Below are 13,877 nucleotides of genomic sequence, written 5' to 3' on the forward strand. Positions count from 1 at the left end.
AAAGTGAAACTGATCGCTTCAAGGTCACCAAAGACTTCTGTGTTGCCAAATCCGATCCTCTTCTTAGTTGACCTCTTGGCAGCATTTGACCCAGTTTACCACTCCCTCCATTTTGAAATGCTTTCTTCTCTTGGCTTCCATGACAACATACTCTTCTAGAATTTGTCCTTTGATACTGGCTTCTACCTCTTGGTCTCTTTTGTGGGCCTCCAATACTTCATTTCCAAATGCTGTTCTTTCCAGGGCTCTGCTCGGGGACTATATCTCTTCTTCAACGGTGTGTGCTTCCTGGGTGATCACACCTACTCCCATTGCTTTAAATACTGTCTGAATGCCACTGATGCCTACTTGCATATCTGCAGTCCAGACCTCTCCCACTAGCCTCAAGCATTGTACATCCAACTTTTTGTCTTTTGCACTTGGATATCTGCTGGGCATCTCAAACTTAATATTTTGGAGACCTTTTGAATCTCTCACCTCCAGTGTATACCTTGTCCATCTGCCCTATCCAGTAACTGCAGCCTTGCATGTAACCTTGTATACGGACTAGAGTAGTATTCCTGGCTGTGGAATGTGTGGCCAACAGGACTGCCTCAAATACTCTGGACAAAAACTTAGTAGCCATCCTGGATTCTTCTCTGGCTCTTGCTCCTACACTCAGTTGATCAGTATCAGGACTCTGGTTCATCAAATCCTTCTCCACAGATGCCATCTGAAATTATGCTATTCATTTCTTGCCTACACTAATGGAACAGCCTCTTAACTAGTCTCATTGTCTCTTCTCATGCCTCTACTTCCCTCACAATCCATTATCTCTACAGTAGAACTTTCTAAAAGTGTAAATCAAACCATATTCCTCTCCTGCTCGATACATGTCAATAACCACCTGCTGCACTTAGTATAAAATCCTCCTTCTTTCCTCTGGCCTGTAGGGTCCCTGCTTTCCTCAATGACCTCAGATGGTACAACTCTTATCCTCACTTCCCAAGTTCCAGGCACAAAGGCTTTCTTCTGATACCTGGAGTACTCCAAGCTCAGTTTCACATTGAACCCTTATAGTAGCTGCCCCTTATACCTCGAATGTTCTTCCCCTAAGTCTCAAGCTCAAGTCTAAATGTTATTGTTGACCTTCGGAGAAGTCTTCCTTGACTTACTTTTCTATTGTAGCCGTCCCAGACACTTTCTAACATGTTTTCTTGTTTCATTTCAATCATAGAACTTACAAATCTCCAACTTTTCTTTTTCTTTCTCTTATTCATTGTTGAATGCACTTTCTCCCTCTAATCAAGGTCTATGAGAATAGAGATCTTGCCTATCCTGTGCAGTGCTTTCTCCCCAGCCCCTAGAATAGTGCCTGGCACATGATTGATATTCAGCAAGAATATACTGAGTAAATGAATGAAGGTGACTTGTCCAAAGACACACAGCCCTAGTAGAAAAAAGACTCTGATCAGGCTTCTAGACCCTTACTTCACAGAGGGACACATAAGATTAACTTCAAGCATCTCTGTTCAGGATATTGTTTTATGGATTTACATAATGTTTTCTTTCCATAGAGTGAAAGAAAGAAAGAAAGTAATTTCCTTGAGTTATAAACTCTGGAGTCATCAGGATATTTTACCGCCTAGAAAATAATCAACTTATTCAATAAACATTTATTGAGAGGCTAGTACCTAGAACTGTTAGGCACGAAGAATAAAAGCATGAATAAGAAATAGGGCTTCCCTGGTGGCACAGTGGTTGAGAGTCCGCCTGCCGATGCAGGGGACACAGGTTCGTGCCCCAGTCCGGGAAGATCCCACAGGCCGCGGAGTGGCTGGGCCCGTGGGCCATGGTCGCTGGACCTGCGCGTCCGGAGCCTGTGCTCCGCAACGGGAGAGGCCACAGCAGTGAGAGGCCCGTGTACCGGAAAAAAAAAAAAAAAAAAGAAATAGTCCCCACCCTGTTCTCTAGACAGGGAGAGACACCTAAACAGATGATGACAGTATTAAAATTTTAGTGGACACAATAATAATAGCTAATACTTACTGAGCACTTATTGTGAATGGGGTACTCTTCTGAACGTTTTAAGAGCTTAACACATTTATTCCTCATAGCAATCCTATGTAGTATTTACTATTATTCCCTTTGTTTTGCAGCTGAAGAAATTGAGGCATAGATTAGGTAATTTGTCCAAGGTCAGAGAATGAGCATGTGTAGAGCCTGTTAATCTACTATGGAGTGCATCCTGTTAGTCACTATGCTATACTGCCTACTTCATAGAGCTGTGTGGAAAGTGATAGGAGCATAGGGAATTATTCCCTCCATCCTTGGTGGAGGAAGGGAAATTCAGTGAAGGCTTTACTGTGGAAATAACATATGAGCTTGGATCTTGAAGGAAGAGGGGGACTCCCCCAAGGGAGAAGTTGTGGGAGCATGAAAGGTAAAGAGAACAGCTCGTGCAAAGCCACTGAGTTGTGAAAGGGCCTTTTTGTCTCAGAAACTGTGAAATTCAGTGTGGCTGGCACATTGTGAGTAGCAGAGAAGGGATGGGAGGTAAAACTGGAGAGAGATGCGGGGACCAGGATGCAAGGTTTCTTCTATTGAGGGTTAAGGAGAATGAGTTTTCCACCCAGTGAGAGCAAGTGGAGACTTTTAAGCCAATGAATTACACATTCTAAACTTGCTTTACAAACGCCACATCCTTCACGCAAAGGGTGGACAGGAGAAGGGGAAAAATTAGTAGAGACACTATTTAGGAAGTACTTGCAGTGGTGCAGACGGGAGATGCAGAGGGACTGCAGGGCATCGTGGCCCCTATCTCCTGCAGGTGAGCAAAGTGTGTCTGATGCTACACGTGGAAGGAGAGGAAGAGCAGCTGCTTGGGGCAAGCTAAGCACGTTTGCCTAAGGCGTGTCTGGGGCCATTTCTCCAGCAACCAGGGAGGTTAGCAAAGGCTCAGCTGCCCCACCCTCTGACTCCAGCCAGATGTTGCAAGGGCTCCGGGGACAGAGCCTCTTAGACACTGCTGTGGCTTCAGGCCTTGTTAGGAAAAGGCTGCTATCTTCTTGGTAGTGCCTGTGCCTCAGCCCAGGCACAGAGTGAGGTCAATGCATTTTTCTCCTGCCTGTCTGTCACTGTTCTTTCACAACAGGTTTGAAAAACATGCTGAGGTCACAGGAGAATGTGTTAATGTGTTTGGTGGATTATTATCATTCTGTCATTCCTGTAATTGGTTAGAGGGGATGAGTTCTTTTGGTATTTAGACAAGCAAGCATGGGAATTACCATTATCTCTCTCTACAGCTGATGCATGGAAATGATCTGAGAAGCAAATATCAGTATCAACTGATATTTCATCAGTTGTCTTTTCATAAACTTCCCTTACCTCTCCTCACCTGAGGATTTCACAGACCCTTATCTACATCCCCATTGCCCTCATGGTAAAACATCTGAGGACAACATCGGAGAGTTGAGAGGAAAAATGGCTGAAGGTGATTTGCTCCCAGTATCCCTTGCTGGTTTTAAAGAAATTATATATTTTTTCTACTAAGCACCTGGAAGACCAGATATTACCTTTATTTCAACTCTTGATCACAATGTCTAAAAATATAGTAGCTGCTATTGATACAGTGATCATAGCAAAATCTCTCTGTCATTGACTTGGTTGTTTTTGTGCTTCAGTATATTGTGATTTTTATCTACATAAAACATGCTTGTAGATAGCTGCAAATATTTTTAGACTTAGAGATATTTTACCAGCCTAGGGACTCCACTGATTTTGCCACATTAGGAAAGGATGTGAGCTATGATGTTGGAGGATTCCAGTACATTGAAGGACTGTCACATAGATTAAATATGTTAAAAGGATTGTGGTTAGGATTGTTTAGGGCAGAACTTTTAAAAAGTGTGTTTGAAACACAAGTTATAGGAGTCATTTTAAGGACAAAAAATTCCATTATGTACTAACTTTGGGATGTGGTGGGTATTTTTTTGTCTTGGAGATTCATAATATAACAAAGAAACTGTGTCTTATCCAATTTTGTTTAAACATAGCATTTGCTTATGCTTATAGAGACCATGGGGTGTGTGTGTGTGTGTATGTGTGTGTGTGTGTGTGTGTGTGTGTAAAACAGTGCAAGGAATTTGTAATGAATGATTTTTTAATGTTTCTAAAAAATGCAAGGCACGTGACCACAACTAATATTCTGTCCTAGGTGTGGATTTTCCATTCAGGTTCTACTGACATTAGTTCTTTTCTTAGAGATCTTTCCAAGCTTTGGGTGGTCGGTTGTAAGTTCACTTTCATGACTTTTTCCAGTCTCGGATCTCCCATACCACGTATCACGTGTGTGGGAAGAATGTTCTAGGTTTTATTCTACCTCTTGTTCGCTTTCCACTTGCTAGTTAATTGGACTACACCATCAGCAGGTCCCCCTCACACCACTTTCTCAGGCCATAATTAAGAAATTCAAATGCCAATTGCAAAGATTTTTCTCACATGCTTTTACCTTTTTTGAGCCAGTTGATAATTGTTTCAAAATCATTTCACTCTGGGAATGCCAACTTAAGGTTTCACGATATTAAAATACCAAAGTTGTATTCCTAGTATCTCAAACACCACTTCTCTGCCTCTATATGTCCCCCTTTCTTTCTTCCTCATCCAAATAATAAACGATCTGCTATCTATTAAACATCTACAATGCACTTTATATATTTTATCTCATTTGACCTTTATAATGGAGATTGGGAGCAGTAGCCCCATTTTACTGTTGAGAAACCAAGGCTCAGAGAGGTCAAGACACCTGCTTAAGGTCACACAACTAGTAAGTGGCAGGATGAGAAATTGCATTTGGATTTGTCACACTCCCAATTTTGTATCACTTTCTGTCCTCCTGCATCTCAAACTTGGTATGGGTACCCCTGGATGAGAGCACATGTAAAACTGTTAGCAGTCATGGGGAATCTGCTAGACTATCCACACTATACACTACCTAAACATTATGGGGAGGAAGTAAATATTTTAAAATATTCTCATGGTAAAACAAACTAGCTCATAATATGGGCTGGAATACATATTTTCAAAAGAATTTTTAAAGATGGAACTGAAACTGCAATGAAATATTGGGCTTTTTGAGGGAGCTTTGAGTCAAGTTCCTAGACTCCTAAGAATATCATTTTGTTCTATATGGTTCTGTATACCATTAGGGTTACACCATGGAAAAGAAACTTTGCTTATACCTTGCTACTGTCCCTTGCAGAAAACATTATGTAAAGTTCTAAACTCAGTTCTTGTCTAACATTTTTCTAAATGTGATTATAGTTGTTCCCTCCATTCACATGGTCCTATCTCTAGCTTCCAACCTCTCTTCTGACACATACCATTGATTTGCTTATTCATTAGTTCATGAGAACTTGACTGTGCACCTATTAATAACCTACAGGATATCTCTACCTCCATGTGTGTCTAGAAACATCTAACACTTAAAAATGAAATTCCTTATTCACCCCTTCTAAAATGTTCCTTCTCAAAAAATTTTACTGCTCTTTTTCCAATCATTCATGCTTGAAACATGAAAATTCCCTTGGACTCCACGTTTGCCTTCATTATGACGTTTGTAGAGTTGGAAACATCAGCTGCCTAGCTGTCACCCTCCTTTTCCTTTGTGGCTGCCCCAGATCAGTCCCTTATTGGCCCTTGCTTAGATCAGTGGTTCTCAGATGGGCAGTTTTGTCACCCCCCCCACCCCGCCCCCCAGGGAACAGTTGGCAATGTCCAGAGACATGTGTTTGTCACAACTGGCATCTAGTGAGTAGAGGCCAGGGATGCTGCTAAACATCCTGTAATGTATAGGACAGCTCCCTACAACACTGAGCCCCCGAAGTCAAAAGTGTTGTGGTTGAGAAACCCTGGCCTGGTCCATGGGAAAATCTTGTTCACTGGGTTCCTCCTCTCTGCTTCTGCTTCATCTTCCATGCAGCTGCCACCTTAAGGTTTCTAAAGCATATATCTTCTGATGTCATTCCACTGCTGACACCTTCAATGGTTCCTAGCAAACTTCTAAGCCTGTCATTCAAGATTCTCCAAAATAGTTCTAGTCTTAGTTCCCACTCCCTCCCTTCATGCCACACCATCATACCACACTTCTTACACCTCGTCGTCTCCCAGGCGGTATCCTCTACCCTTGAAGCCTTTATTGTTCTCTTCCTCACCCTCACCCCTCCTATCACTGTCTATCAAAATCCTGCCCCTCCTTCCAGCCCAACCTCAAAGGCTATCTTACCTTCTAAAGCCTTTCCTGATTCCCCCAAATGGCATTAACTCTTCCCAACTCTTCTCTCTATGGGCTGCCATCATCGCCAAGCTGTAGTCCCTTGAGGACAGCAGCTGCACCTGGCTGCTTACACTCAGATCCCCACGACACGGAGCCTCAGCTGGTGTGTTTCAGAGTGGCCATTAAGAAGGGAGACTTGGCAGGAATGCGGAAGGAAGTGGGCGTTCACACAAGGAGGGGCGGAGGGGAGCGTGCAGGAGCACAGGGGGTCTGATCACAGTGCTGACAGCTGAGCTTCATCTGCTTTTTGAACTTCCATCTTCCATCGTGAGGTCACTGCAGCTGCCCCAATTCACTCCTCTTCTCACCCCTCTTCTTCCTTCCCTCCTTCTTTCCTTCTCTCCCTTCCTTCCTTCCTTTCTTTTAGAACATTCATTCTCAAAGAAAGGAGCAGTGCTATTACTACCAAGGGGATAAAAATTACTTCTTAGAATATGAAAAAAAAACCTTAGTTATTACAATGGTGTGTGGCCCTCCAAAGCTCCACCCTACCCAAAGAAATCTTATTAATTTCCCTCGTTAGGGCTAATTTACATTTTAATGTTTGTTTTCCCTTTGCGGGGGGATGGGGTGGTGGCAATAATTTTATTTAAAGGTTGAGAAGCATTGTATTAGACATATTAGAAACATTGTATAAGGTGAAGGGTAGAAGCATAATGTGCCTACACACACATATGTTTTTTAAACCCATGGGAAAAAAAATAAAACCCATGGAAAATTTTTTAAAGGCTCAATTCTTTCATTTGTAAATAATTAGAGAAAATATAAAGGATTGCAACTTTGGTTGTGATTCACTCACATAGGACTTTCCCCGTTTTGTCAATAAGAAAAATGAGGCGCAGAGAAATGAGTGTATTCATTCATCAAGATCTCAGTGGAGCGGGTCCCGTCTAGTGTGACCCTGGCCCGTGTGCCAGCCGTTCCTCCCGCGGGTCACATCTCGCCCTCTCTTCTGCCCGTGTCCCCTCGCCAGCCCCGCCATGGTATCTCTCGATTTTCTGGATGATGTGCAGTGGATGAACAAGCAGCAGCTCTATTATCAAGTCCTACATTTTGGAAAGACAGTCTCCTCGGCACTAATGCTCTGGAAGGGGTTAACGGTTATAACTGGAAGTGAAAGTCCAATTGCGGTGGTGCACAGCAGCAGCATGGAACGTGCATTTCATAGAGGAGATTTTCTCTTTCCAGCAAGTCGAGTTGAAGATCATCCCGTAGGAGTGGAAGAAATTGTTGGGGTTTTTTAGGGTTTTTTTTTTTTTTTTTTTTTTTGCGGTACGCGGGCCTCTCACTGTTGTGGCCTCTCCCATTGTGGAGCACAGGCTCCGGACGCGCAGGCTCAGCGGCCATGGCTCACGGGCCCAGCCGCTCCGCGGCATGTGGCATCCTCCCAGACCGGGGCACGAACCCGCGTCCCCTGCATCGGCAGGCGGACCCCCAACCACTGCGCCACCAGGGAAGCCCGAAATTGTTGTTTTTAGGATAGAAGGAAGAGAGGTTCCTATAGTTCACCGAGTCTTTAAGATTCATGAAAAGCAAAATGGACATAGGAAGTTTCTGACCAAAGGAGATAACAGTGTGGTTGATGCCCGAGGCCTGTATAAACGAGGACAACATTGGCTAGAGAAGAATGATGTTGTGAGGACAGCGAGGGGATTTGTTCCTTACATTGGGGTCGTGATGATCCTCATGAATGACTGTCCTAAATTTCCGTGTGCAGTACTCTTTTTGCTGGGTTTATTTGTGCTGGTCCATTGTGAGTAAGAAGTCTGCCTTGCTGTTCCTGGAAGATGCTGTACTTTTTGTTCCTGAATGTTTGGAGTAGATATCGATCTGTGGTTGGTGGAATGGAGAACACATGTTGGCGCTTCTTGGTAGCCCTGGTTTGCATTAAGTCTATGTTTCCACGCCAGAGTACGTGTGGGCGGGTGCATGTGCACCACAGCGTGCACTCGAGGGGACTTTCAATCACAGAATTCCATATGTTGTCATTGTCACACTTTCGCATTTTTGTACATCAGTGAATTTTTTCTATTAAAAGGTTGAGCCAAAAAAAAAAAAAGATCTCAGTGGAGTGCCTATAAATTCATAGGGTTTTCAAGGTTTAAGAGAACTAACTCGAGTAAAGTATTGATACTTAGGAGCAAGACACATGCTAGGCATCAGTAATATAGCCACTAGCATCAGCATCATTATGATTGTTTTTACTACATTCCAGGCTCCGAACTGAAGCGCTGGGAATAAGATGATGGTGGAGAAACAGACATAGTCTCCACCCTAATGTAGCTCACACTCTAGTGGGTGAGACAGACAATCACCAAAGGATGTATAATTGCAAACTGCGGTGAGTGCAGGGGGAGCCATGAGAACATATAACAGGAGGGACTGATTTAGTGGGGGGAGGAGGGGGGAGGAGGAATGAGGAAGGCTCCTGACTGCAATGATAATGAACTGGGATCTGAAGAATGAGTTAAGTGGGTGAATGAGGATGTGAAAAGCACTCCCCTGGGAAGGACCAAAGTATACGGAGGCCTCTGCGAGGAAGGGAGCATGGAGTGTTTGAAAGACAGAAACACCAGCGTGCCTAGAGCCTAGAAAGCAAGGCAGAAAGCGAGTCAGGATGAGTCTGCAGAGGCCTAAACCATGATAGGAGATTTAGTTTTATCCTAAGATAAATGGAAGCTGTGGAAGGGCTTTAAGTCAAGGACTGATGTGCTATGACTTAGGCTGTTGTGGAGAAAATGGACTGGGAGAAGATGAATGGAAGGGGAGTGATCATTTAAGAGTTCTTGCAATAGTTCAGGTCTAAAGTGATAGCAGTGAAGATGGAAATAGGCATACAAATTTGAGGACACTTAGAAGGCAGAACCAGTAAGAATGGATTACATGTGGAGGGTGAGTGAGAGGGAGGGGTCTGGCTTAGGGAACTGCATGGACTGTGGTAACATGTCTGAGGCCACTCGTTAGTAAACAGCAGAGCCAGGCCTATAATCTAAGGCTCAGATCAATGTCCTAAAACATCGTAGCTGGTTCCCAGTGGCTGGGCTTCATTTACTTCTGCCCAAGTTCCTGTTGAAACATTGTACTCTGGGAAATGAACCTCATAGAAAAGGTCTTCCAAAGTTGGAAGCATCTAACAACCTCGGATTGGATTTAGGGAAAGTGAATTAAAGTTCCTGTAGCATGGGCAGGCCACTCAATATTGCTGAGCTGACATCCTCATTCTGTTAAATACAGATGGTTAAAATACCCACTTCAAAAGGTAGTTCTGAGGTAGGGGTTAGAAGCGGTAGCGTCAGTCTACAATGGGCACATCTGAACTTGGACCCTGGGCACCACGTTCCATCTTGCTCCTCAAGTCACAGTTGTGTCTTTTTCTTTGTAGGTTGTTCCTGTGACATGTGGGCCAAGAGGAACTTTGGGCTGGGTGTCTTTTTGTTCTGGTGTCCCAGGTGAAGTCAGCTGCATTTTCCTGCATGTTAGAGGCTCAGGAAATCTGTCCCTCACCATCACCAGGTGGACCACCAGAGTGTTCTCTGTGCTTGAGGTCTGAAATCAAAATGGTAAGTTAAGAGCCTAAGGCAGATGGTCTCAAAGTTTATAGTGCATAAAAGTCACCTTCGGGCTTCCCTGGTGGCGCAGTGGTTGAGAGTCCGCCTGCCGATGCGGGGGACACGGGTTCGTGCCCCGGTCTGGGAGGATCCCGCGTGCCGTAGAGCGGCTGGGCCCGTGAGCCTTGGCTGCTGGGCCTGCGCGTCCGGAGCCTGTGCTCCGCAATGGGGGAGGCCACAGCGGTGAGAGGCCCGCGTACCGCAAAAACAAAAACAAAAACAACAACAACAACAACAACAACAAAAGTCACCTTCACCTGTGATGGCTTTTTAAAATATAGATTCCTGGGTCCCACCACCCTAGATATTCTAATTCAGAAAGCCAGGATGATGCTGAGGAATCTGTATTTTCGTAAGCTCCCAAGGGTGAATCTAAGCCTGGAAAGTTGTCCATTTGGCTGTGAGTCTTTGAGGGAAGAAACTCTGTCAGGTTCACTAACCCAGGGCCCAGTAGGGTACTAAATAAACATTTGAGTTCATTTGAATAAACACTGAATTTCATCAAATTGAATTACTGTGTTGTGGCCCTATTTTCCTTCCCATCGATCCCAAGTCAATTGCTGAGGAATCTGCTAAGATTTTAGGAATGACACATTTTAGAGAGAGGAGTGAGGCTCAGGAAAATGTGTGTGTGTGATAGGAGGAGTTAGAGCAAATCCGCAAGTTACTACCAAGCAGGTTAAAAGGATGTGGGATTCGCATTTTTAGGGACCTGCTGCTGATGGGACTCCATTTCATTCACCCAATATTTTTGTGAAGCTATGTAATTAAAAGTAAATTAAGTCAGCCCCAGGCTGAACAAGGCACATTATCTCACCCCAAGGTATCCTCCCTGGAGCCAGATGGCTAAATTCCAGGGGGCCCCTGTGCCCTGAAGGCAGCTGCTTGAGGGCTGTCCGGCTTCTTCTTGACCACATAGGGTTTCATTCCCTTCCCTATGCCATCTCTTCCATAGCAGCCCATCCATACATTCCCCCCGCCCCCTGCCCTGTCAGTATTGACATCTTTTATTGCTTGTGAGAGTGAAATATTCCAAGACCTGGAGCAGAACATCCCTCCAAGCTTGCTCTTACTATCCCCACACACGTGGCCCCTGACCAGCTTTCCTATATAAACTCATGTCCTGATACATATTTGAAAAGCAACACTTAAATCATACACTTGGTAGACATATGATTTTAAAGTACCATGAACAAGAGGATGTACTTATAGGGAACTCAGGGTGATGAGCAAAAAGGCCTTTGAAAGGACAAGGAAAACAACTCTAAATAACTTATCTTTTACCTTTATCCCAAACAAGCTACCCACTAATGTTGATTCTCATCACTTACTCCTTTATTCCCACAATCACTGTTCCACTTCTTTCTTTCAGACTGGTTCATGCTTTCTGAAGGAAGCTGATTTTGCCTGTGACCTTTGATTGATCATGGGGTCAATGTTGGATTATAGAAGGCCACCAGATGGATTGGAAGAAATTGAGAGCAGAAAGAACCAGGTTTGAATCCTGGATCCCTTACATGAGTGACTATGGATGAAATCTTCCACTTTAATAAATACCTGTGTTATGCTCCATGCTTTCCAGATGTGGAATGAACATTAGGGCAGAGAGAAGAGTTTAGAACTGAGTCTGTGACTCAGAGGGGGCTGGAGGCCTGTCTTTTTATTAGAGGAGACGCTATGAGCAGGAGGTAGGCTTGCTGGCTTAAAGGAGTTGTTTGCTAAGGTTTATTTTAGCATCAGAATTCCTGCTCTCTCTTTAAAAATATTTGTGTTTAAATAAATGCGTTTGTTAGCTTTTCTCAGTTGTATTCTGAAACTTTAGAACATATCCCGTTGTACATCTGAAAACTCTTTCTAGAGACATTTGTTGGGTGGGCAACTCACACACTCACACATATGTGGAAAGCCATTGCATGCAGTTTACAGAGCAAGTTAGTGAGTCCTAGCCTGAATTGAAGGTGCACCAATGGTAACAATCTTTCCTAATATGATGTTTCCCCTTGCATATGAGACAGACTTGGTTCCCCAAACTGAAAGTCACTCAGCAGAAATCTCCTGTTTTTCTAAATTGTGGTCAGTCTCTGGATGAATATAAAGCAGTTCTGAGATGCCACAGAGAGAAGTAAGAACAAGTTCATTTCCACTGGCAACTTTTCTTGGAAGTACAGTCCACTTCTATCTCCTCCCCACCCCCAAATTTCCCTGTCTGAATCCAGCCCACGCTCAGAAAACGCCCTCTCCTCCGTAATGTACTTTAGAACATGAGTGCTTTAGGAAAGGAATGACCAATCTCCCAAAGGTCCAGAGGTTCTATTTGCCAGAGAGGTTGGATTGAAGAATATTCTGGGCTCCACCCAACCCCACATGAGTAAGAAATGCAGTCTCATATAGGACAAAGGGAAGGCATCTTATCATACAGGATTTTACTGACTAGGAGTAAACTAACGATTTAACCCAGAGAGGGTGACCTGAGGAAAGAAACTACTACTCTATCAACCTGTAAACCCCATTTCTAACATTCCAGAACCAGCTATACTATCCAAACATGCAGATTCCTAAGAGCACTCGTTTGGCCTCTAACATGAGTCATTTATTGAGAACTACTCTTGCCTTATGCTATGTTAGGTACAAAGAAAAATGAGAAAAAATATATTAATACCTTAGAATTGTATCAAGATCTGGGACATAGTAACCATTTAAAAGTGGTATTGGGCTTCCCTGGTGGTGCAGTGGTTGAGAGTCTGCCTGCCAATGCAGGGGACATGGGTTCGAGCCCTGGTCTGGGAAGATCCCACATTCCGCGGAGCGGCTGGCCCCGTGAGCCACGATTGCTGAGCCTGCGCGTCTGGAGCCTGTGCTCCGCAACGGGAGAGGCCGCGATAATGAGAGGCCCGTGCACCGTGATGAGGAGTGGCCCCCGCTTGCCGCAACTAGAGAAAGCCCTCGCACAGAAACGAAGACCCAACACAGCCATAAATAAATAAATAAAATTAAAAAAAAAAAAAAAGCAAAAGAAATCTGAATGAAGTATGGTCTTAAAAAAAAAAAGAAGAAATAGCCTTTAAAAAAAATAAAATAAAAGTGGTATTGTTGTTGTTAGGTATTGTTCCTGGGCAAGTTTTCTGCCATGTACCAGTAGTGTTTGACATTATTGCTTATTGACTTTTTAGACCTTGCTTGTATTAGGTTCTCCTCCTACTTCTTGATCCAGGACTTCTTTCATTTGTTTTTATAATAGATGTGTATCTTTATCTATCTATCTATCTATCTGACATCTCCCACATATTATTCCATTCTTTTCTCTCTGATTTTACTATGATGTAGTCTGGATTATAGCAGAAGCTTCTTTAATCTCTCTCCCTCTAGTCCGTGAGCCCATTGAGGGCAGGGGCCAAGGATTATATCTTTCATATACCAAGTCTGATAGGAATTCCATAAATATTTTTTGAGTGCACATATGACCAATGAATTGATAAATGACTGAATAAACTAGCATGTTAGCCTTTCCACCACTAGTCTTTCTGTTTCTGGCTAGTCAGGCCCACTGCAAGCATACTGTCTCCTGAAAATCCCATCTTTATCTTGTTACTCCCTTGCTCAAAAATATAAGTGGCTCTCCATTATCCTTTAAGCCAGATTTCAAGCCATCCCCACCCTGTTATCTTGCTCTATCTGATGTCCTGTCCAATGCCCTCTCCTACTCTTGTGTGCAAAAATCCAAGTGCCTGGCAGGTTGGACTTCTCTCGGGCACTGAATTTCTGTATATTCATTCTTTCCAGATCCTTGCTCATGACTTGGCCACCTTTCTTTTTGAATATCCAAACCTGACCCATCATTTAATGCCCACACCCTAGACCTTAGCAACAATACAGCCCATATAGACAGAGCCCCTACTCAGAACTTCCCATACCCACGTGGTTTCTGCTTGGCTCCTTGCCGATGCTACCCTGTATTA

General features: G+C 43.7%; 1 protein-coding gene across 1 annotated transcript; it reads left to right on the forward strand.

Annotated features, from left to right (window-relative positions):
- Nucleotides 1-7,207: 7,207 nt before the first annotated feature.
- On the forward strand, nt 7,208-8,188 carry LOC308618678 (signal peptidase complex catalytic subunit SEC11A-like). The gene is made up of 2 exons (XM_081236851.1): nt 7,208-7,530; nt 7,772-8,188. Exons 1-2 carry the CDS (start codon nt 7,294-7,296, stop codon nt 8,072-8,074), a joined length of 540 nt encoding a protein of 179 aa, XP_081092977.1. The 5' UTR covers nt 7,208-7,293; the 3' UTR covers nt 8,075-8,188.
- Nucleotides 8,189-13,877: the final 5,689 nt, after the last annotated feature.

The sequence above is a fragment of the Mesoplodon bidens genome (assembly GCF_964165515.1).
Source record: "Mesoplodon bidens genome assembly, chromosome: 6".
In the NCBI taxonomy this organism is placed as follows: Eukaryota; Metazoa; Chordata; class Mammalia; order Artiodactyla; family Ziphiidae; genus Mesoplodon; species Mesoplodon bidens.

Coding starts and splice junctions, on each gene's coding strand:
- LOC308618678 (XM_081236851.1), top strand. CDS start 7,294: ATGGTATCTCTCGATTTTCTGGATGATGTGCAGTGGATGAACAAGCAG. Junction 7,531..7,771: donor TTGAAGATCATCCCGTAGGA/GTGGAAGAAATT, acceptor CCACCAGGGAAG/CCCGAAATTGTTGTTTTTAG.